The sequence below is a fragment of the Carassius auratus genome, chromosome 5 (assembly GCF_003368295.1).
Source record: "Carassius auratus strain Wakin chromosome 5, ASM336829v1, whole genome shotgun sequence".
Taxonomy (NCBI): Eukaryota; Metazoa; Chordata; class Actinopteri; order Cypriniformes; family Cyprinidae; genus Carassius; species Carassius auratus.
Window position 1 is genome coordinate 15,154,308 of NC_039247.1, and position 24,554 is coordinate 15,178,861.

Genomic DNA, 24,554 nt, shown 5'->3' on the forward strand with positions numbered 1-24,554 from the left:
TCTTTATTAATAATTGATTTATTCTGCAGTCCAGGACGTTTATAACTCAGGACATTTCATTTTTGAAAAAAATAAAATAATAATAATAATAATAAAGATGATACAGGATTATAGGATTATACTAATAACACTCAAAATCTCCCACATATCTATGATACAAAATATTAGAGCGCAGTTTATGTGACAGAAAAAAACACATGCACTTAAAGTTTCTGTTTAATGACCAGGATGAAGGCTCTAGAAGTGGGTGGTGATTCACCCACATTCATAACTGTTTAACTTAACAGGCCACTGTCCTTTCATGTGGTGGAGTGGCAGTGTGATGAAACTGCCCACTCCAGTCCCCTCACAGCGGCACAGCTCATTCAGACACCTACAAATCAACATAGCAGATGTGCTTGTGAAAATCTGGGTTCTTATCCTAAAGTGGATTTAGAGAGTTTGTTGGGAAATAAAACATGATAAATATAGGTTACTGAGGCAGGCCACATCATTTCTCACAACAGCAATTACACCTCGGACAGATCTGACAACAGAAAGCCATGTCTTGAAAATATGTCCACTGGCATCAAATGTCTAGGGTGGGAGTCGATCACTTCCTCCTCAATAATCCTGAAAGAGAGACTGACAGAGGATATTGAAGCCGTGCTCTGGTGTGCGGAGGGGACGCGGTGCAGCATCCGGATCAGACTCTGCTGTGCAGGATGTGTCTGCTCATCGCCATTGAGCTCATCTAAATGGGAAAGAGAGCCCTTAATGCACCCCATAAGCCATGTCATTCAGCGCGTCAGCACAGACACACAGCTTTGCTGAGAGACGTTTCACGGACCTCACTATCGAGCATTGCAACACAGAACCACATGACTCACACAGTCGCTCAGAGACAGCTGAGAGTGTGCGATGAAGACGTAAACGTTTGTTTTGATGCCCCAAACGTGTCCTAAGACGAAAAAAAAATAATTTTTCACTTTTGTTTTATTTTCATTGGTAGCCTATATATTGCGAAAATAGCCTGTCCTATTCTTTATTTTGATTTTAAATAATACACGCTTAAACTTTCCTTTCGCATTCTTCTCTCTGTGAAGAAGAGTGTCCCACTGTAGCAATCTGACAATAGTGAGCGCATCGGATCTTTTCAGGTAATCATTTGAAAAGGTTCACAAAACTGGTCACAAAACGATTCGTTCTTGAATCGGACTGAATGAGTGAGCGGTTCTCTTTTGAACAAGTCTGTAGATGACTTGAATCAGCGAAAAGAGAACATATTGACAGTAGCTACTACTAGGCTACTACTTCAGTAGCTGAATTTAATTTAATATTTAATAGCAATTTAATAGTAGCAGAAATGAAAATATGACGTAGCCTATACAAGTTTAGAATTGGTTGTATGACAGTTTTATTAATAGGCATGAGTAAGTTTTATTACATGAGCTTTTATTAAACAAGCAAAACGTTTTTCAACCATGAATGAACTTTAGTAGGCCCAGTGCAGAATAAATGCAACTTGTCCAAATGTATTTATTTACTAAGCTGATTCATAACTTCAGCAATGTGAGCAATACAATAAACAGTATTACAAAACTAGTACAAACAGGGACGTTTGAGAACGCGTGATGACAGCAGTCTGTTCAGTGAACCGGTTCTTAGAAACGAACCGTTCAAAAGAACCGATTCATGGAAATCAGTCGGACTTCCCAACACTGTCCGACTGCTCCCATAAGCCCAGTATATCTCTAGCGAAACAAGCTTTACCTTCAGTGTACGCAGGGAAGGGGCGCGATTGGCTGAGAACAGCCTCGCTCAGACACAAAACCGAGGATCAAGCCTGACCATCCGGACTACAGCAGATCAAACTCACACGGACATCCTCGCACACTCTGGACAGGGACTGTGGTAACTGTCCCTGAGCGTCGATCTCTGGAAACGTGAATTTTGGCTATTCTTTTTGAGTATAGAAAAGTGACAACTTGTTTAAGTTTCCCCTTTCTTTTTCTTGCTGTTTGCCTTATTTTGGGGGTCCGTGTGATGCTCTCTCTCTCAAGAGACAAGAGTTTGGAAACGCATTCAGCACTGATATACTGCACCTAGATCAACTATAACAGTCCCGTACCTCCAGCATGGATCGCTGTCAACGACTGTTTATCCTCCTTTTGGGATGGGGTTATCTGTTTTGTGGATACTGTGCTGTGCTTAAAACACCCTTCATGGGTTTCTCAAAAGACATGCAGTTTGGACAAAAAGTGGAAGCGCAAGATAAGCAACATGCAAAGAAAGCCGAGCAGGACACGCTGTCAGAACACATGCAGATGCTCTACGCCAAATTCACCAGCGCGGGATTCCCTCTCAAAGATGGGAACACTGTCCGCAGCTTCAAAGGACATTTGGGTAGGTGTTAAATTCATTTAATAGTAAATGACTTAATGCAGTAATTGATTTGTAATTGTTTTCTCTTAAGTTAGTTAAAGTTTGTTAGTTTGCTCTTAAAGGGATAGGTCAACTGAAAAATTCTCGTCATTAATCACCCTATTGTTTTCATCAAAATCGTGTGATTTTTTTACCCCCATAAAACGCAAAAAAAGTAACTTGACAACATGTTTGAACTCACTTTAACTTAATCTTTTTCCAAATATGAAAACGACTAAAACTGTCAGTCCCTGTCTCCTGTATGAATAAATAATAACAGTTTTAAGTGAACTATTTCTTTAAGACAGCTTGTGCTGCAGACGGTGCAATTACACCTGTTGATTTCTGTTTGCTTCTTGAGACCTCCGCTCGGGGTGAATAGCTCACCCTATAACTTTTCATGAATCTTCTTAAATGTTATTTTTATAGCTTTTAAAGGATGTTATTCGATGTCGATAGACGTAATGACCCAACTCAGATACATCGGATGTGTTGCTCTTGATCGTAAAACTAGCGAGCTTTAGTCTTAATGTTTTGCAAGTGGATTCAACAATTCCGATACTGCTCTGTTATTTTTTTTTTTTTAAATAAAACTTACTTTTGATATACTTTAATAGCTGATATGACTAAGAACTTTTCGCTCGTGCGGAGAAGTGCGCTTCTTGGCTCATGCTGAGACGCTCGTGTGATAGTCACACTGCGTCAGTGTTGCCAGATCAAAACAAGCTCGAATCAGGCGACTTTAAACACCAAAGTGGCGTTGGAACATGCAAGGCTTTGGTGATTGTTCGTACATGTTAGTACAAAAAATCCACCAAAAAGTGCCAACACGCCAATTTACACATTTATAAGAGACTGAAAAAAAAATAAATAAAAAAAAAATACAAGCCCAGAGCTGCTTATAACTAGTGGACCATATGGCAGTACAGTAGTGCACTCATGCCGCCCTCTAGTGTTCAGTTCTGGACTTATTATGTTTGAAAAATGCATTAATTTCTAACTTTCTAACTTTAATTTTTTTTCTCAGTGGGCATATGTCAACGAGAAACCCATAGACTAAGTTTGTCTTTTGAAATATGAGTTTCAGCTGAAGAGCGATAATAATGCCATGCTTTTCTGAATTTGTGTTTTTTTTTTTTTTTTCTTTTAGGGACTATCAACAATAAGCAGTTACAGATCTTCAACCTCACTTCCCTCACTAAGTCTGAGGACGTTCTCTCAGCAACGCTGCACTACTACATTGGTGACCTGCAGAACAGCAGCCACAGATGCACAAGGCACAAGAGCTGTGCTCACCATAACCTCAGGAGACAAGGTCACATTCGCCTAGATGTCTGGAGCTTCAGCTTGGTGGATAACACAACCAGAACAGTTGGCCATTTCTCCATTAACATCTCCACAATGTACCAGGACTTCATATCATGGCAGTGGAAAGACATTACTCGTGTGGTCAACCAAGCCAAGCAACATGACCAGCTTCTCATAGGCATTGACACCGACTCAAAAGGAAGTCACTCTTGGAAGAAACTCTTGTCTGATAGTTCTCCTTACATTCTGGTCTACGCAAATGACTCAGCTATCTCAGAGCCTGAGAGTGTCGTGTCCACCCTGCAGAGACACAAAAGCAGACTAGTGCCAAATCTTCATATGCTCGAAATACGTAATCGCAGTGCCTCCTCACAACACCGGACCAAGCGGTCTGCCAACACCCTGCTGCCGCTACAGAACAATGAGCTTCCAGGCCCAGAGTACCCTCATGAGATACCTACATGGGACGAGACCAGCCCTTATGATCCAATGGAGAGTAAACCAGTCAAGCGCCCTCGCAAGAAGCCTCGCAAAAATCCACGGCATAAGAACCCTCTCCTGCAGTTTGATGAGCAGACCATCAAGAAAGCACGTAAAAAGCAATGGAACGAGCCAAAGAACTGTGCTCGCAGATATTTAAAGGTTGATTTTGCAGATATCGGCTGGAGCGAGTGGATTATCTCCCCCAAGTCTTTTGATGCGTACTACTGCTCGGGGTCATGTCAGTTCCCCATGCCAAAGGTACGTGACTTATTTATGGTTTCAAAAAACAAAAATGTTATACTTTTTGATAGAAATCAGTTAGATGGACTGTTTTATTTTTAATTTAGCAAGAAGTCAAGCTGTTTTGTTAAATGAAGCACCCATTGCGTTATTTGTTGTAATACAATCAACTTGAGAAGCGAGTAACTAGAGCAGAGGGGAAACGGACAGATGCAGACATAAAGAGAAGTGATTTCTAAGCAGCACCTAGTGGCAGTCAGGAGAAAACTGAGACTCATTCAGCTGGACACTGTGAGCAGCAGCACAACAGTTCATTACGCTGCCATTAGTACACCATTCATGTCATCCTCATTATAAAACCTGCCCTTTGCCACTTTGAGATGTTACTACCAATGGTTTTCCCTTTCAAGTCTTCAGTAATGTGGTAGTTTTTTTACTACCATTTTATCTTTCTGTAGTAAAGCTGATTATAGGAAACCAAGATCCAGTTGTAGCATCCAGTAGCATCCCTCCAAATAAGAAAAGATTTACATTTTGATCTTGTTTTAGCAAATTTGCGATGCACGATGTATATCATAGAAGATAAATTAGATATTAGTGATTTAAATGATCAGTGTCAGTGGTTCTTTAATTGCACGTACCCATTTCCTCTTTTTTTCAGATGACCATTGTCTTGACAGTAACTTAAAGCTAATCTTTAAAAACCATAATAATGTAGTAAGACTGTTAAATGTCATGTTTATGGTTTATTTTAGTTTTTAGTAAAATATTATCAGTTTACAATTTATCAGTTACTGGTCAGAATTGTAACATTGGTCGCATTACTACATTACTATATATTACGATTTAATTATATTTTATTTTCAGTTTAATTATAGTTTTAGTATTTTATGTGCTTTTGACATTTTTATTAGTTTTTGTTTTATAAAAAAATATTTTCATTGCATTTTCAGATTGTCTTTTTAGCTTGCGTTGCTCTTTTGACATTGGAACATGGCTGGATTAGCATGAAACCATACTCAGTGTTTAACTTCTTTTTACACCCTTTGGTGCTTTTAAGTGGTTTATCCAAAAACAAACTGTACTGTCCTAAACCCAATATTAGCTTCTGAAAATTGTCTGACCTCGTGAACTTTTTACCTCCTGCAGTCTCTGAAACCATCTAACCACGCTACCATTCAGAGCATCGTGCGTGCAGTGGGGGTGGTCCCGGGCATCCCAGAGCCCTGCTGTGTACCAGAGAAGATGTCTTCCCTCAGCATCCTCTTCTTTGATGAAGACAAGAACGTGGTACTCAAGGTCTACCCAAACATGACAGTGGACTCCTGTGCCTGTCGGTAAATGCTTTGGTCTTTTCCTCCAGCCTCCCTCCCTCCCTCAAACTGATTTCTAATTTTTGCACTGGAAGAAAGACTGAAGATGTTCATTTCATAACCCTTGAAGAACTATCTCCAGCTTTAAGGATTGTGAAGAGCAAAGGGCTTTTCCAGAGGAATTCATTACTGTTAGCAGGAGGCATCAAGCATCAGTAGAGATATGAGCATATGAAGAGACTGTCTGTCAGTGTTTGACCAGGATGTTCTCATGTTTCTATAACCTCAGCAGTTAAGCATACAGGGGACAAACATTTGCTGTCATCCATCATTTTTCTGTACAATTTGTATAATCTGCCATTATTATAGCTATATTTTTGCTACGGAGGCATTGATTGACTCTCATTGTTCATATTCTATGGCTGCTATACCGAGGTAGACTTTACTCCAGAGCCCAAATATGCTGAAAACTGGACTTTTGTAAAAAAGGAAAAGAAAAGAAAAGGAATCTCTTTTTGTTATGTCTGTCAAAAAAATGGATTTATATGAAAATGATTGCCTATATAAGTTACATATTCAGTTTTCCACATTAAGCTTAAAACAGTGTTTGATTTCTGGGTGATTCTGCATTGAATGTCTTTAATCGTCAGGAAATATATATATATTTTCTCCAAAAATGTGCATTGTTACAAACTTACCTGTAATAGCGTTACATCATGTTTCTGTCTGACCTACTAATACAAGGTTGCATCCTCACATTTAGCTGAATTCATAATGTATATGCACGGATTATGTTTCAGTTTTGTTATGTGTGGGGGAAAAAAATTCTGTCATTCCTCTGAAAACCGCAAATAGATTTCAAAAGACCAGACGCTATATTACGAGCAATGTTTCGAATATGTTCAGGAAGATGATTATGAAAATATTATGTAGATTATATTAAGCCTTTGTCTCTTCAACTCAACTGCCTATAAAGTGCCTTACCACATTAAAAAGGTTCATCATACATTAAAATGAATATTCCACTAGAATATTTATATTTCACAAAGATGAGTGTAACTTATGTAATGTTTTATTTTTGCTGAATATTTTTAGTCTATCAGTTTATTTAGATCAAATCTGATATTTCGTTCCAGTAATGATTTCTGTATGCATTTTGTACTGTTTTTACTTTGAGATTAGCATAGAACTAAAGCAACGACATATCATAAGCTGCATGTTCATAAACGGGGCGAGTTAAAGTTGGAGTTTTTTGTTGCTGTAAATTCAACCTATGGACAACAGAGAAATGCACACATATATGTAAAAGTGGGCTATTATCTTAATATATAATATATACATCAAGAAACACTATGTAAAGCACTCCTTTAGCAGTTGTGTAATATATTTTTAGGCTTCCACCACACTGTGTGTTTTGTAAATGTATTATAAGCCTCATAAGAAATTATATTTGTATATGGAAATGACCTTTAAAAGCATTTATTTATTTTCTGTACGATGCCTTCTGGATCATGTTTTTGTGAAGCACAGAGGGGCTTCATTAAATATTCATTGAGCTTTGCTGCACAAAGGTCAGACAGGAAGCAATCACACAGCTCATGTCAAAAGAGTGAGAATGCTTATTTTTGTAACACATCTCCCTAGTTGAAAGAATCCCTTTTGGCAGTCCATTCAAAGAAAACTCAATAAAGTTTGAGAATTATGTAGCCACATGTTTATTTTGTCATGTGTTAAAGAACTCAGCCCTCTGGTAATAAAGCAGAACTTTAGTCAATATTGATCGCATTGTTATGCAATCAAAAATTATGGTGAGGCTGTTGCATCATGGAACATTTTGTAAATTGCTTAATGGGTCAATACGGTCAGGAAACTTACCACACAAGTTACCACACAAGTCCGTTATTTAACAGATATTCTCATTTACAAATCACTACTGTGCAATGACTGCTGGACTTGAAATGTTTTGGGAACAACATTTTTTTTTTTTTTTTTACATTTTTGGCTCAGGTGCCGAGGTTAGAGTCACCTGAAGAAAAGGCTCTAAAAAGACTACTTTTCACATAACCCTACTGCAGTGCCAGTCACCCGCTGAGGTTAACCTTTGAAACCTCATCAGTGGCATTCACAGTCACAGGTGGTTATTACCTTCAGGAGCTCAAATACGTGACATCACCAACGCTTCGAAAACAAGGAACATCGCACCTTCCTGGAAAACCACAAACCCTTCTGCACTTCTAAAGGTAAATATTACCAATGGTTGATGCCCCAGTTACATCATTCTCACAGACTGATCCTGCTCTGACATCTCAGTGGTGTGGTTCCAGTCAAATACAACAATGGGAATCATCACAATATATGAGCACATCTGAACACTGAAACAATTCCCTTCTTATATCTGTCCTCCTCTGCTGTGCCTCCCACAGCACGAACAGCAGCCTCCGGTCATGGAGTTCATTCTTGCAGCACATACACTGCTTCTGTTGGCTTCATGGTCTGAGGTTCCTTGGAAGAAAGGCTGGCATGTTGGAGATGATAAAAATGGCAGAAGGGTTCCGTTTAACTCACATGGGTGCACTGGGGGTTAGTTAGAAGTCTGTGTCCCACCCCGACATTTCATCTGGAGGGATTTCTTCTTCAGGAGGATAACTGTCAAAGTAACTGTGGTCAGTGGGTCCCTTCACCTGGAGAAAAAGAAAGAAAAAGAGAAAACAGGATAATATTCCAATACACTACTGTTCAAAAAGTAGATTTAATTTTTCTAAATAAACTTTTACTTTTATACAGCATTAAAATGGACAAAAAGTGACTAAATATTTTACCCCGTTCAAAGTGTATTACCCCGTTTGACCCCGTTCAAAGTGTATTTAGCATTGTCCACTGACCGGTTCGACAAAAATGCATCTTAAAACCAGTTGTAAACAGAGCCTAAGACTTTCACATCATTACAGAAAAATGTGTGTAAATGCTCAAATAAATGCTGTTCTTTTGAACTTTAATAAGTCTGAAAATCCTGTTACTGCAGCCTTGGTGAGTGTAAGATAATATATACAGTATATTATTATTATACATAAATTATTATATAGGGTATTGTACTTGTTATTTTGACACAATCCTATAAAATAAACTCTGCCCAGGTAATGTAGGTGTGTCTTACCTCTCTTTTAAGTGGTGATATCAGACTTCTGGATTTCATACCACTCCAGCTAAATCCTGTAAACCATCTAAACACCAAAGAGCAACATCATCAATTAAATCGCCATTGTAAAATTTGTGCAGGTGATAATGGCACAGATTTCAAAATGTGTGTTTATTTTAAAAATGCTAAATGCAAATGTAATGATTCCTAACATGATGGAAACCTGTTTGCAAGTAAAACACGAGAGCAAAGTATCCACTGGACCTCTGGCTGTATAAATGCATCCAAGAGCATGCCCGAAAAAGCCAGAAAATCCATGGAGGTCAGGATTAGAATCTCCTCAAGTTTACGGATTCATTTGTGAAAACATCGAGTTGATTTGGTGGAACAGTAAATCAAGAGACCTTAGGTTATTTTGGCTGTCACCATTATGAAAAACCAAACATACTGGGCTTTTAGTTTTTAAAACAAGAGAAATCTGAAAATCTTTCTGTACTGAAACACAAAAATGAGTATAATATCTGTAGTAATATGGGCATTATTTTGCATTAGGGATTCATATTTTATACGTATGAGATGAGTATTTCAAATAAGACAAATTTATGAGGACATTCTTTAGTCAAGCAGCACCAGATTGTGACTGTTGTCCTCTCACCTGTGTTTTTTAATATCAGTTATTCCATTCTTCAAATTTCCCAGTCGCTCTGAAGGGTTTTGTCTTCATGAAAAAGGGGAACAGCAAAATCCTATTATTATTATATATAGAAGTGGGACCTGAGAGTTTCAGAAATCAGGTAAAAGACATGAGAATGAGTTATGAATGATCCATGATCATACCTGCACAGCTTTCGAATAAGGTCACCTGGCCTCTTGGTGATCTTTTTAGGGAAGTCCATCTTCTCAATTCCTTTCAGAATGAATGTGTATATAATCATCTGATCAGAGCCGGTAAATGGAGGGCTTCAGGAACAATCAGATCACATACGTTTCATTATAATAATCAGAACAATCTTTTACATGCATCTGTATTATGAAAGGTCTTCCAACACACAGGATCTATGATACGAATATGTGACCCTGTCTGTCAAATCCAGGCTAAAGTCTCAAAATCTAATTATGAGATAACAAGCATCAAAATTTGGTTTCAGTCATTCATTTCTCCTAGAACCTAGGTTGATGCAAACCTTCCTGTAAGAAGTTCAAAAATCAGGATTCCAAGAGACCAGAAGTCCACACTGAGTCCGTGTCCTTTATTGAGAATGATTTCAGGCGCAACATACTCTGGAGTCCCACAGAACGTCCAGGTCTTCTGGCCACACCGGAGCTTTTTAGCAAAGCCAAAATCCACCTGAGAAAAGATGCTTTGAATTGATATCGCTGAAGTGAGCTGACGGAGTGAAGTTTGCTGACTTAGCAGAGGAGCTTACCAACTTGACATATCCATCTGTGTCCAGCATGAGATTCTCAGGCTTCAGGTCTCTGTATATGATGCTGTTGTTGTGGAGGTAGTCGAAGGCCTCTGTCACGCAGCCCACACAGAACTTGGCAGTGTACTCATCAAAACTCCCCCTGGATCAAAACAGGCATACTTTCAGCATACGCATTAAATCAGTGAAGTGGACACTGCCCACGTGAAATGGAGCTAACCTGTCTCTAAGAAGACTCCAGATCTCGCCACCCAAACACGCCTCCAACAGCATGTACACATACTTGTTGTCTTTAAAAGTGCAGTACATTCTAAGTGAACAAAACATATAGTTTAGCTCTAAATAGAACAATTAAGTTTGCCATGCCCTGCTCAATATTACATCCACTGCTTCTGGATTTTCACTTATATTTGATTACAATGGTTTTCTCTTAATTCAATCATGTGAACACTTCAGGGGATTCATGGGTATCTCTTTAAAAGCAATTAACAGTGACATTCAATTCTCACTTTATTTTCAAGACATTCCAATATTTCCTAAAACTCAGAAGACTAAACAGGCATTACTAAACCAGTCTAGATAAACATACTTCACAATGAAAGGAGAGTTTGTCTCAAGCAAGATCCTCCTCTCAGAGTAAATGTGCTCTTCCTGTCTGTTATCCACAATATGCCGTTTCTTGATGCATTTCAGCGCAAACGTCTCATTCGCGTTCTTCACCTTCACCTAGAGAAAAACTGGCATCATTAATGCTCATATTATTCCTTCACTTAGTGGAAATGCTTTTTTGTTTGAATGTTAAATGATGAAGAGAAAGTGTGATTATTGTCGACAAGTTTCTAACCAATTCAACTCTGCCAAAGCCTCCAACGCCCAGCGTGGCAATGACCTCGAGGCAGCTGAAGGGTATAGTGGATGCAAAGTTGCTCTCTCTCTCTTTCAGCTCAATCATATCATGTGACACAGGTGTGGAGGGAGGAGTGCAGCTTCCTGACCTCCTAAAAGAATATCATTTAATATTTTTAAATGAGCAAATTTGTGACATTGACCATTGTTCTGCTGATAAAGTAAAAAAATAATAATAATACAAACCGATTTTCAGACCTCATTCTATATCAAAATAAATATGTCTTCTTATGTCTGCAATATGTGCATATGTACATATTATGTATTCTATGAATTAAATTCATTTGGGGATAAGATCAACTAATTCGGTTTTACAATGTAAGCTTTACTGTTTGACAGCACAATGGAGAGGCAAGAAGTCAAGGAGTCATGAAGAAAAAGAAACAGCTAATACTTACTTTGCATTTCTTTTCTTATCATCCCGTGCTAAATGTTCGACATAGCTCTGGAGGTAATTTTTAAGCTCATCAAAAGTTCCGACAGTCTGACTGAAGGTTCTGAAAAAAGACCGTTGTTACTGTCACGGAGTACAAAACAAAAATCATAATCAAGTGAATGATGATTATCATGAAGTGTGTACTCACTCTCGATCAATGACAAGGCATTCCACACCCTCCTCATCTGCGATTATATTCGCAGATCTGACATCATCGCTGTGGTTTGACAAAGTAAGAAACACATTCAGGGAATTAGTTTTATGGATTTGTTTGTAATAATATTGTGTTAAGTCATATACACGTTGACAAGACTAAATTTAACTCTGTTATAGCAATAATTCTGAAAGACCTCGTATACTAAAAGGTTACTGAAACAGGATTAAAGTGGGCAAATGAGAATTGAGCAGGGGATTGAAGAAGGACAGCACCTGATGAGGGCCTTCTCGCCGAAATAATCCCCTTTCCCCAAGGTGTTGATGATCTGAGGCTCTTCATGATCCTGTGTGCTCTGTGTGACTTTAATCTGGGCAACACGGAAAGACAGAGGTTACCTTTCAAAATTTACTAACCGTATCAGTTTAAGAGAACAACTGTATGTCTTATAATCTGTATTTTTATTTTTTTTTACCTTGGATTTATGGTCCAAATATATTTTCAATCATATAAATGTCATTTGTGTTGAGATGATGCATCAAATATAGACTGCATCCCTCAATTCTAGGCATCATGTAATCAATAATAACCATACTGAAGAAATGGAGTTAGTTCTCTGAATTCTGATTCATTCTCAATTCTGTAAAATGATCCAGAAAACCACCGCGACCCTCTTGACCTTTCTGATGGCAGTAATGGCCTTATTCCCCACACGCTCTCGGACATGGTGGCGACAGCCTGACGAGAACCATCATTTCCGGTAATTACATTTTCTCCCCCTCAGTAAAACATCTTCTTTCCCACCCCCATCTTGAGCGACAGTGGAGCAGAAATCAACAGGGGAACTGAGCCTGACTAGCTCATGCTAAACAGTTCCTGTTGCTTCCCACTGGAGAGTCCTGTCTCTTAACCCCTTCAGTGTCGAATTACTGATTTATCTGAATGCTCTCGACCTCCCACAGACCCAGAGCAGCATCTGCAGTGAAGTCCTTGAGGATTAGTGGGGTGGAAAAATGGTGCCTCGAGTGAGTTAAATCACTTTTTTTTTTCATGGTTTGCATTTAATGGTATGAATGAGGATATAGCATAACCTCTATTGGCAGTAAAAAAAAAGACTTGTATGTATTCAGTGGGCTTGATAAAGGGCTATTCACTTTATTATTTATTTATTATTACTAAAAGTTTTTGGGAAGGAGGAGATCAATGATGCTTATACTAGAATGGCACATCAAATTATTTTTATATACCGAATATTTATTGAATATCCACATTGAATATATTCATATGTCATTTTAAGTAAGCCCGTGGAATGAGAAATAATTAAACATTAAGCATAATACAATAAATACACAGAATCAGGCTTGGAAAAAATGAACTGACAATAATATAATGCACATTACCTTTCCATTGGCAATTATATAAAAGGTGTTTCCTTCTTCTCCTTCCCGGATGATGTAGTCACCTTTATTATAGTATTCCTGATCAGAAAACACAAGACAAAACTCATTTAGCTATTGATTTTACCATAAAGCCAGTGCTGTCATATTCCCGGAGAGATCCCCCCGAGGGAGACAACCGGAAGGCTGCCATGTCTTCCACAGCGATATAAGCAGATACACCTCCTGCACTTATCGCTTACATACTTAGGTCAAATTTCCTAAAATGTGTTTCATGCCAGTTTTCACATTAGACGCAATTAGAAATGGCACTGTTGACATTAAGGTAACAATTCACTAACCATTAAAGCAGTTCAACTTCTTTATAATAAATAACAATGACAAAACATTTTAAAAACTGGCTTCAATACTCCAGAATAAGTTAATTTATTTGAAATATTTTTTGTTGACTAGAGCTTGAGAACTCTGTACCTGAACTGGTGTTACTCCAATTCACTTGGAGACAGAGAATGCTTTCAAGTGATTTGCAAAAATAATGTTCTATTTACAGTGGACTGGAACGATTCGACTGAAAACTGAGATCAAATCTTGTTTAGAATGTTTCCAATTAGACTGAGCTTTGCCAAACATAATTATTTAACCATTCTAGAACATTGTAGTGGTGCGTCAGAGACATTCCAAGACAGTGTTTGAGTCTTCATTTCACTGGTCCATGTTCTCAACTGATCTCTATCCCCAACTGTCTTTCTGACAGAGCTCTGCTGTTTCATTAGAGAAGCTCTCTAGGCATGCCATGCTCCTCTGAGGGTCTCAAAACATTTGTCTGCTCCCAGCGTCCCGTCTGCATTCCATTGTCCACTGTTTAATGATAGAGCTCCACATTATCTGCATGCTTCAGTCCAAAACATCTGGGCCACTATTGGGTTACATGGCTTCCTTACCCCTAGAGAGGAGAATATAATCAACTCCATCGGAGTGATTGAATAACTACATTCTCCCATTGAACTCCAGGGGCCGAAAATCGAGAAGAATGTCCTTGATGTTTGTTTAGCATGGAAGAACACGAGGAGGCTTATTTGACGTTGAGTTGACAAAGCCCACACTTTTATAAAAACTCTCTTTAGACCTTCATGGAGAAATGGAATAAATCAGTCAGCAGCTTATACTGGCTGCTACAAACATCTTTAACAAATCACTCGTCCCCTCCACTGAAGTGAACACTTCGCTCAGCCTTAAACAAACAAGTATGGTAACAATATACTGAGCCAAGTGATGAAAGATCATGTAATATTGCCACTGCTTTTCCAACATTGTCACTTTGGATCTAGACATTTGAAAACAAGGTTATCACTACAGAAGGATACATAGTATCTGATGGGACTGGTTAGTTTTAATGTTAAAAGGTTTTACTTACCACCTCTAAGCAGTCCACAATCTTAGTTAGTTTGTCCCCAGGAAGACTGGCAAGAAGTGAAACACTGAAAATAAAATAATAAAGTAAAATAAAACAAGATATTTTTGTCATTTTTGCATTGAATTAATTCAATTTCAGTTCTATGTTCATGTGTCTTAAAACATATTGGTTTAAATTGTAATCTTTGACTGTCATATGACTAAACTGATCCAAGCAATTTAAGACTGCCTCTTTGACTTGGATTGAACTGATGGTTATGGAGAACAGTTGTGTTAATTTAATCTTACATAAGATAATATCTTTCAATCTATTCTTATTAGAATGTCTTCAAGAGGCCTCAAATTGAATTATTGTATTTTCCTTCTTTTATGTATGCTATTTAAACTGATAGTTATATAAGCAAAGTCACAGAGGTCACTTCAACCAGACCGTGAAGTCCATCGAACTGACCTTCATTATCAATAGCATGGCTAATGCCACCAAAAAAACCTCACTATGCTTTATTTGCTTGTTTGATCTCCACAATGTTTCATGCAAAATCACTCTTTGATGTTTTCAGGCCCAGCTAATGCTTGGCTACACATTATGTGGTAGGACACCACAGTAAACAGCAGGAGGGATGAGCCGTTTGGATTACCTCCTCAGGAAGTTGCGGTATTGCTCGTGTCGAGCCTCGGCAGTCATCCGCATGATGTTGTGAAAGACTTCTCGATCGAGGGCCCATGTCTTCACATTGCTGCCAGCTGTGTTCATAACAAAACAGCAGGTTATAGAAATACCAGAAGCATCCATTTAAACTTCAGTGATTCAATAATCCAGAAAACAACAGCTGCTTCCAATTAGGAAATGATTACATTTTGTTGTGTTGACTTGGGTAGAGGTAAAAAAAAAAGTCTGCTATATATTAAGTACCAAACCAGCTACAATGTAAGTTCAAAGAGCATTCTCTCTAACAGTAATTTAGTCAGTTAGTTTATATGCATACAGTGGTGTTTTTTTTTTTTTGTTGTTGTTGTTTTTTAAATGAAGGTTTTTATTATTAAGGGAAAATAAAATCCAAATTTACATGGCCCTGTGTGAAGAAGTGTTTGCTCCCTTGATTTATGCCAGAGAGTTTCTGAGTTCCATTTCTCTAGCCACACCAGGCCTGAATACTGCAACAACTTTTCGTAATCAAGAAATCTCTTAAATAGGACCTGCCTGACAAAGTGAAGTAGACCAAAAGATCCTCAAAAGCTAGACATTATGCCGAGATCCAAAGAAATTCAGAAACAAATGAGAAAGAAAGTAATTGAGATCTATCTGTCTGGAAAAAATTTAAAGCTTTGAGACTCCAGCGAACCACAGTGAGAGCCATTATTCACAAATTGCAAAAACATGGAACAGTGCAGAATATTCCCGGGAGTGACCGGCCGACCAAAATTACCCCAAGTGCACAGCGACGACTCATCCAGGAGGACACAAAAGATTTCACAACAACATCCAAAGAACTGCAGGCCTCACTTGCCTCAGTTAAGGTCAGTGTTTATGACTCCACCATAAGAAAGAGACTGGGCAAAAATGGTCGCATGGCAGAGTTCCAAGACGAAAACCGCTGCTGAGCCAAAAGAACAAAGGCTCATCTCAGTTTTGCCAGAGAGCATCTTGATGATCCCCAAGACTTTAGGGAAATTACTCTGTGGACTGACGAGACAAAAGTTGAACTCTTTGGGAGGTGTGTGTCCCATTACATCTGGCGTAAAAGTAACACCGCTTTTCAGAAAAATAACCTCAGACCAACAGTAAAATATGGTGGTGGTAGTGTGACGGTCTGGGGCTGTTTTGCTGCTTTAGGACCTGGAAGAATTGCTATGATAAATGGAACGATGAATTCTGCTGTTTACCAAAAAATCCTTAAGGAGAGTGTCCGGGCCGGCCATCTGTTCATGACCTCAAGCTGAAGTGAACTTAGGTTCTGCAGCAGGACAATGATCCCAAACACACCAACAAGTCCACCTCTGAATGGCTGGAGAAAAACAAAGTGGAGATTCGGAGTGTACTAGTCAAAGTCCTGACCTGAATCCTATTGAGATGCTGTGGCATGACCTTAAAAAGGCGGCTCAGGCTCGAAAACCCTCCAATGTGGCTGAATTACAACAATTCTGCATGGATGAGTGGACTAAAATTCCTCCACAGCACTGTAACAGACTCATTGCAAGTTATCGCAAATGCTTGTTTGCAGTTATTGCTGATAAGGGTGGCCCAACTAGTTATTAGGTTTAGGGGGCAAACACTTTTTCACAGAGGGCCATGTAGTTTAGGATTTAGTTTTCCCTTTCATTTAAACTGCATGTTGTGTTATCTTTGACTAATATTTAAATTTGTTTGATAATCTGAAACATTAAAGTGTGACAAACATGCAAAAAAATAAGAAATCATGAAGGGGCCAACACTTTTTCACACCACTATAAATATATATATATATATATATATATATATATATATATATATATATACAGAGAGAGAGAGACTCTTAAAGGTCACATTAAGAATTAACCACTGAAAGAATGCAACACAATGATTTAAACATTAGTGTTAATAATCCATGTTCCACTGCACATCAGTGCTTTTTTTTTTTTTTTTTTTTTAGTCGGCGTAAAAGATATTATAAGGACAGGCATTTGAGGTCTGGCTGCGCAAACACAAAGAAACAAACAAAATTACTGACAACTCAATAAGATTAAGGCTACAAGACAAAACAACTGTGTTTTAGTTCTCACTGGTGAGAAAGCCTGTGGCTACATGAGGCCAATCCATGGTCACGGCATGAACTAAACACACAGAGAGCAGCAGTGCAGGGGCAAATTGTGATTGTCTCTGTCAAGCAATTATATAACATATTCATCAGAAACAGCCCATATACATCCACTGACAGAGACAGAATGAAGCACAAAAGAAACACTTTACCTTTGACCGAGGCAGTCCTGGTGCAATTGTACAATATGGCTAATTCACCAAATGTGGTCCAGACTGCTATCGATGTGAGCAGTTTGTTGTGATGATAGACATCCAGCTTGCCATCTGTAAGAGAAAACAATACTTAAATTCTTTCTTGCATTTTCAGTGAATTTGCACCTTAATTCATTTAGGTTTGCCCTATTCATAAACAGAAAACAATTGTGGTTTACAGTGCAGAGATAAGATTAATGTCAAAGTGAATACCGTATTTTCCAGACTATAAATCACACTTTTTTTCATAGTTTGGCTGGTCCTGCGACTTATAGTCAGGTGCGACTTATTTATCAAAATTAATTTGATGTGAACCAAGAGAAATTAACTAAGAGACACGAACCAAGAGAAAACATTACCGTCTCCAGTCGCGAGAGGGCGCTCTGTACTGCTCAGTGCTCCTGTAGTCTACACTGAAGACATAGAGCGCCCTCTCGCGGCGTAATGGTAATGTTTTCTCTTGGTTCTTGGTTCTAAATGAATGCAACTTATGGTCCAGTGCGACTTATATATGTTTTTTTCCTCATCATGACGTATTTTTGGACTGATGCGACTTATACTCAGGTGCGACTTATAGTCCGAGAAATACGATACATGCAAATTGTGACTAAAAGGGTTTTAAAACAGTTCCTTATGTTATCTTTATAACAATGCCTGTCCAGTGTGACTATAATTGAATAATACAATCAGTTGCTCAATTTGTACCTGCAAGCACAAACAGGTGGTTTCCTGGCTCTCCTTGTTTAATGACGTATTCTCCCTGCTGGTACGTCCTCTCATACATGCATTCCACCATGTCTTTGACCTGTTGCACTTCCAGTCGTCTCAGATACTGGTTCTTATTCAAAGCATCTGTGAGGAGCTTCTTTACACTGTTAGAAACACATTTGTCATAAGAACAAAATATGAAAGAATTCTGTTTTGCTTAAATCTGTGATAGCAGAAGTTGTTATTCTTATTCATTTATTCACAATGCTGGGTAGATTACTTACACATTACTGAGATTACTTAATCTGTTACTGATTCCAAATTACATGACAAAAATTGTAGTTAATAACGTAATGCATTATATTACACATTTCAGGTAATATAATCAGACTACTTTTTGATTACTTTTGACATTACTTTTTTTATCACATTTATTTAAATAGGATAATCTTGCACCATACTGATATAAAAATACAAAGTTTAAGAAAATACACTCCATTCATGGAAATTAATAACATAAAAAGTGCATTAAACTTTACATTAGCAAGGTTTCCCAAACTAGGGTACTGTATAAGGGGTTTGTGAGGTTAATGAAAAGTTCATACTTAATTAAATCATTAAAATGTAAATGATTAAATATTATTTTAAAATCTCAGGGGTACTTCAGGTAAATGTATGGGTGAAAGATGTTCAGATTACTAAAAAGTTTGGGAATGCCTGCAGTATGTGTAAATAAGAAATAATGTGAATTTGTGCATTTTAATGTGTTTGAAAGACAAAAGTCTTTCAAAGACATTGTAATGGTTAAATAATTTACTGAGTGATAATTCAAATAAACATTAATGTGTTCATCAGTAGTTAATGTAATGTTGAATGATTTTTATGAATTCAGTCAAATTCTGTGTAGCCACCTGACTAGTAGCTGACTGATCTTTGTGTGAACTGGAAGACTTTCTGAGTGTATAAAGGTGCATCTAAAAAAATTAGAATATCATGGAAAAGTTCTTTCTTTTTGTCATTTAATTCAAAAAAAGCAAACTTTCTTATATTCTAGATTCATTGCACACTAACTGAAATATTTCAAGAGTTTTTTGTTTTAATTCTGATGGTTATTAACCTACAGCTCAGGAAAATTAAAATTAGAATATTTTCTCAAAGATCAATCATAAAAAGGTTTACAAAACAGAAATGTTCAAGATCTCCAAAGCAGGTTTAATTATCCACTAAATACTTGTTTGGGGCTCCTTTTGCATGAATTACTGCTTCAGTGCTGCGTGGCATGGAGGCGATCAGTCTGTGGCACTGCTGAGGCGTTATTGAAGCCCAGGTTGCTTTGATAGCAGCCTTCAGCTCCTCTGTATTGTTTGTCAGATGTTTCTCATCTTCCTCTTCACAATACAGTATAGATTCTGTGTGAGGTTCAGGTCAGGTGAGTTGGCTGACCAATCAAGCACAGTAACATCATGGTCAGCACAGTACTTGGAAGTGGTTTTGGCAGTGTGGGCAGGTGCTAAAGTCCTGCTGGAAAATGAAATCAGCATCTCCATAAAGCTTGTCAGCAGATGGAAGCATAAAGTGCTCCAAAATCTCTTGATGGATGGATGCATTGACTTTGGACTTGATAAAATACAATGGACCTACACCAGCAGACGCCACGGCACCCAAATCATCACTGACTTCAGAAACTTCACACTGGACTTTGGATTCTGTGCCTCTCCACTGTTCTTCCAGACTCTAGACCTTGATTTCTAAATTAAATGCTTAATTAACATTCATCTGAAAAGAGGACTGTGGACCACTGAGCACCAGTCCAGTTCTTTTCCTCCTTACGACAGCTGTAGCCCTTTTCCTGAAGACATCTGAGTGAGATGACTCTCCGGCTTCAGTCCACCCCTTGTCAAGCTCTTCAAGTTCTTGAATCAGCTTTTCCTGAAAATCTTCCCAAGGCTGTGGTCATCCCTGTTGCTTGTGCACCTTTTCTTAACACATTTTTTCCTTCCAGTCAACTCTGTATGAATATATTTTGATACAGCACTCTGTGAACAGCCAGCCCTTTCAGCAGTGACCTTCTGTGGCTTACCCTCCTTGTGGGGGGTGTTGATGATTGTCTTCTGGACCATTGCCAAGTCAGTGGTCTTTCCCATAATTGTGGTTGCATGTTCTAAACTAGTCCAAGAGGTACCCAGTATTTATACTCAATATTAAGTAAAATCAAACTAATCAAGCTCAAAATGGAATTTGAGATACAAGATTTGCAATTTACCTAAGCTGTAAGTCTTAACCATCAGAATAAAAAAAATTCAGTATTTTTTTACTGAAATATTTCAGTTTGTGTGCAATGAATCTAGAATATAAGAAAGTTTGCTTTTTTAAATTAAATTACAAAAAAATAAAGACCTTTTCCATGATATAAAATTTTTTGAGACGCACCTGTATAAATGTTGGGCTATTTTTTAAAAGTAACGTTTAAAAGATGAAAAAGAGGAATTTGGGATGAATAATTTATTGCTATTGTGTGAATAATATGCAATCATGTAATCAATAAAAATGTTACTGTAGTCTGATAACGAGTATTTTAAAATGTAATTTAGTCTTTAAGTACTTAAAGTACTCTCTGAGTATTTTTTAATCTGATTATGTAAGTCAGAGAACATGTAATTAGTTACTACTCAGCTCTGTTTATTCAAGATGGACTAATTGGACGGTTCATGCTATGAGGCGCACCAGTTGTTTCATTTCAGTTTTACAATAGAAACAAGATAATGAATCTCAGCATGGTGTTTTGCAGGAAGATTAGACCAACATAAGCCCACCAACATAATGAGCACCTACGCGCAACGTCTCCCATAAGCTTAGCAAATGAAAAACACAGACTAATTACCACCATGACAAATTGGCACATCTATTTAACCTCTTTGAGGATGCTTGATACAATAATGAATATTCCTGTTCAAACACACACAAACAGTACATACACATAGCACGTACACATAACATGACTACTTAAAGCCAAATTTACCTTATGATTTTAGCGATTAGTTACTTCACACAAAACTGTTAGGCCAGAAACAAATTTTAGCACACTAATGCAGCCGCGAGTGCTTAGTCAATGCATTTTGCAGTGCAATAATTTGCGGAAAAGTCGATTTTGTGCAGCTGAAAGCTAATAACCGAATGCAAGTGCAGATATTGGCAAAGCATAGTGACTGCGTTTGTGCATTTGCATGAAGTATGTTTTTGGCTTTAGTACCACCATTTCAAGTGCACCATGTCATTTTTTCTCCTGGTATCATTCCGCTTATTTGTGGCTGTGCATTTAAAACTGTCACAGTCTGTTTGAGGATTCTATAGTAACTTCTACGAATGTAACGAATATTACTTTGACTTAGAACTATTTTGTTGGCCAAACAAAACATACAAAATAACTGGCAGTACTATGTCTAAAAAGTTATTCAACATTAATTTATTACATATTGCATACACCCCCACCCACAAAAATATAATATAATACAATAATAAATTTGAGATTTTATGCCTCATCACATGGAAGTACATGAAAATGAGTACACGAGTAGTTCCTTAACAGATTAATTTAAATGAAATTAGCAACAAAATTCACTGCTGTCCTCCTTTCTCCTTATTACCATAACCACAACTGCCAATCTGACTCTCTAAGGAATTACCTTTAGCATCAAAAGCAGAAAATGAATAAAATCTCTCACCTTTGCTCTTTCCAGACTCGTGCACTCTCAAAGTAGAACTTTGGAACACCGCTGGAATCATACGTTCTGGATGAAGGTTCTGCAGAAACTCCAGCTTTGGCTCCTCTCCTCCTATTGAGGGTATCTCTGAGCAGGCCAGTGAGACACTGACTGACCTTTTCCTTGATAGGTGATGGCAGGAGACCTAGTTCGCATTGATTCTTCAGTGCATCCTGGAGCTTGTTGAGTTGGAGACACTTGTTCCTCAAAGTGTCAGAGATCTCAGAGATGGTCTGTCTCTGTTGGGCCAGCTGCTCCTCTAGATGTTTGATCTGAATCTCCTTGGCATTCAGGTCTTCATCCTTCTTCTTCAGCTGATTCTCTAATTCTTCCACTCTAACTCTGAGAACTTGAGAAACTGAGCTTGATTCTCCATTGTTTTTGGATTTGGCAGAGCCTCTGACCTGCTTTAGAGGGTTCAGCTTCATCGAGCCATTTCCCATTTTTGCACTTTTATTCTACAATAAAGGATGACCAAGTTCAATTTGCTGTGGGATGACATCAAACAATTTAATTAAATGAATTATAAAATAATATGATTAAAAATGTAATATATCAGTCTTAACTTAAAAAAAAAAAAATTAGGTTTATTTGGAAGCCAGTTAAATTGCTTGAAAATGTTAACATTGACGTATCAGGTTGATAATTTTCCTAATCTTATAAAAGTAATTTTTAAAATTAAAATTTTTACAAAATTTCAACTTGATAACATTCTTTTTTTATATTCATTATTCACAGTTACTTTTAAAAGTATCACACTTTTCTGAAAATAAACATGAAAGAAATAATCTGATTGCCGATCTGATTATGCAGTTATAGGACATCATATATCAATGCAATAAAATACAGTAAATACTGTAATACTTTGTAGTAAAACATGAATATAAATTGAAAAATATTTCCATTGTTTGTTCCCATTAGATCAAGTGAATTTAGAAAAATATTTGAGTTCATTTAAATTTTTTATTTATTCATTTATAGACCTACACTGAGAAGGTCACAGGGACAACCAGAGCTCAAGGATAAAATCTGTGTGTGATTGTGCATAGTGTAAGTCTATTTATTTTAATAACGAACCTGAGAACCTGAAATTGTCCCAACACAGATTACTTGAGCAAGACGAATGTGCACACGTTTTAAAACTTTTAAACCCTTTTAAGTATCATTTTCGTTTTACTGACAGAGGAGAGGAACGATTCAATGAGAGAGCTTTCCAAACGAACGCCAATCGATTCAGTCCATTTCACAAAAATGTTTAGTCAGTTCAATTAAAGAACCGACTAAGAATGATAACACAAAACTGCTGAAATATTTGCAGGGCAAACATTTCTCAGGTCAGTCGGAGTGGTCATGGTACACACAGTGCGTAACGTTACAGCCCTACATCTGCAGGTGCCACAGCTGGCATTTGTCCCCTACAGAACACAACTTTGATGGTAAAGGTTAGGGGAACCTCCCAAACCTTTCAACTACCTGTCATGTATCTCATTATGAGGGGCTTAGACAGGCACAGAATGGTCGTCCATATTTACATATCTCAAATAAAGAGAGATCGTTTTACTAGAGATCTGTTGGTCCCAGTGATTTAGACCAAATCAATAATTTAGAGGCACAGTAATACCGGATGGCACCAGCACCCTGTGAGTGTGCAGTGCGCTCTTTCCTGGACTATCTGCTGATGTCATTCTTTGCTGCCTTTCATTGATGGAAAAAAAATGAAATAAGATGTTTTGTAATTCACTCTGGGTTACAAATGCACAATGGACACTGGACACTCCCACCACAGAGAAAATGTTTGAGCACAATCACAGTATTTACAGTAAAATGACTCTGAGCAGACCACATGCACATCCCTACATCTCCATACAGAAACTTTGTGCAACAACTCAATACGAGTGTTATTTCGTTTTCATCTTATCTGGATGTTTAATTCACAGGAAATTTGATTATCTTTATGTCCTTACATTCATGAGAGATGCATGTTATTTAATTTAGACAGGATGTGTACAGTAGGAAATAGATTCAAGTTAACCCACTTGCTATAAACTAAACAAAAAAAAAAATACACACAATTATAAATAAACTTCTAATCAGTAAGTTTTTTTCTGAAATGGTACTGGTAATTGTATAGGGCTGTTCATAAAGACCTACTGACGTTACACCTGTTCCTTCGTTTTATCTTTAAACTAAACGCTATAAGGAGTATAACGTTTCTAAATATTTATTAATGACATGAAAAACCCTACCGTTTTCGTGTACAGGAACTCTTCTTCGAAGGATGAAAGACAGTGCTGTGTGTTTGAGGCAGCAGCCCCGGTCACCGTTCACACGCCCCACACACACCTCTCTCTCTCTCTCTCACACACACACTCACATAGAGAGAGAGAGAGAGAGACTGGCAGGATGTGTCATATCTCCACAATAGCTGCCTACACTCAGTCCCTTTAGCTATCGTATTGTCTTGATGACAGCAGAATATT

The 24,554-nt window shown here is 37.7% G+C and overlaps 2 protein-coding genes across 2 annotated transcripts; one reads left to right on the forward strand and one right to left on the reverse strand.

Moving 5' to 3' along the window:
- Positions 1-1,704: 1,704 nt before the first annotated feature.
- LOC113077797 (bone morphogenetic protein 3-like) lies at positions 1,705-7,342 on the forward strand. The gene is made up of 3 exons (XM_026250067.1): positions 1,705-2,385; positions 3,554-4,452; positions 5,584-7,342. Exons 1-3 carry the CDS (start codon positions 2,118-2,120, stop codon positions 5,773-5,775), a joined length of 1,359 nt encoding a protein of 452 aa, XP_026105852.1. The 5' UTR covers positions 1,705-2,117; the 3' UTR covers positions 5,776-7,342.
- An 89-nt stretch (positions 7,343-7,431) lies between these two features.
- Positions 7,432-24,389, reverse strand: LOC113077808 (cGMP-dependent protein kinase 2-like). Its single transcript, XM_026250075.1, has 19 exons — positions 24,321-24,389; positions 22,036-22,532; positions 18,311-18,477; positions 17,564-17,677; positions 15,255-15,360; positions 14,618-14,681; positions 13,207-13,284; positions 12,082-12,176; positions 11,801-11,869; positions 11,615-11,713; positions 11,155-11,308; positions 10,900-11,036; positions 10,531-10,620; positions 10,311-10,452; positions 10,068-10,231; positions 9,721-9,843; positions 9,539-9,601; positions 8,902-8,968; positions 7,432-8,428 (listed from the first exon to the last, which is right to left on the reverse strand). The coding sequence occupies exons 2-19, from the start codon at positions 22,515-22,517 to the stop codon at positions 8,333-8,335; spliced, it is 2,310 nt and encodes a 769-aa protein (XP_026105860.1). The 5' UTR covers positions 22,518-22,532; positions 24,321-24,389; the 3' UTR covers positions 7,432-8,332.
- Positions 24,390-24,554: the final 165 nt, after the last annotated feature.

Coding starts and splice junctions, on each gene's coding strand:
- LOC113077797 (XM_026250067.1), top strand. CDS start 2,118: ATGGATCGCTGTCAACGACTGTTTATCCTCCTTTTGGGATGGGGTTAT. Junction 2,386..3,553: donor CAGCTTCAAAGGACATTTGG/GTAGGTGTTAAA, acceptor TTTTTCTTTTAG/GGACTATCAACAATAAGCAG. Junction 4,453..5,583: donor GTCAGTTCCCCATGCCAAAG/GTACGTGACTTA, acceptor TACCTCCTGCAG/TCTCTGAAACCATCTAACCA.
- LOC113077808 (XM_026250075.1), bottom strand. CDS start 22,517: ATGGGAAATGGCTCGATGAAGCTGAACCCTCTAAAGCAGGTCAGAGGC. Junction 18,478..22,035: donor CGAGTCTGGAAAGAGCAAAG/GTGAGAGATTTT, acceptor TGTTTCTAACAG/TGTAAAGAAGCTCCTCACAG. Junction 15,361..17,563: donor CAGGACTGCCTCGGTCAAAG/GTAAAGTGTTTC, acceptor TTATGAACACAG/CTGGCAGCAATGTGAAGACA.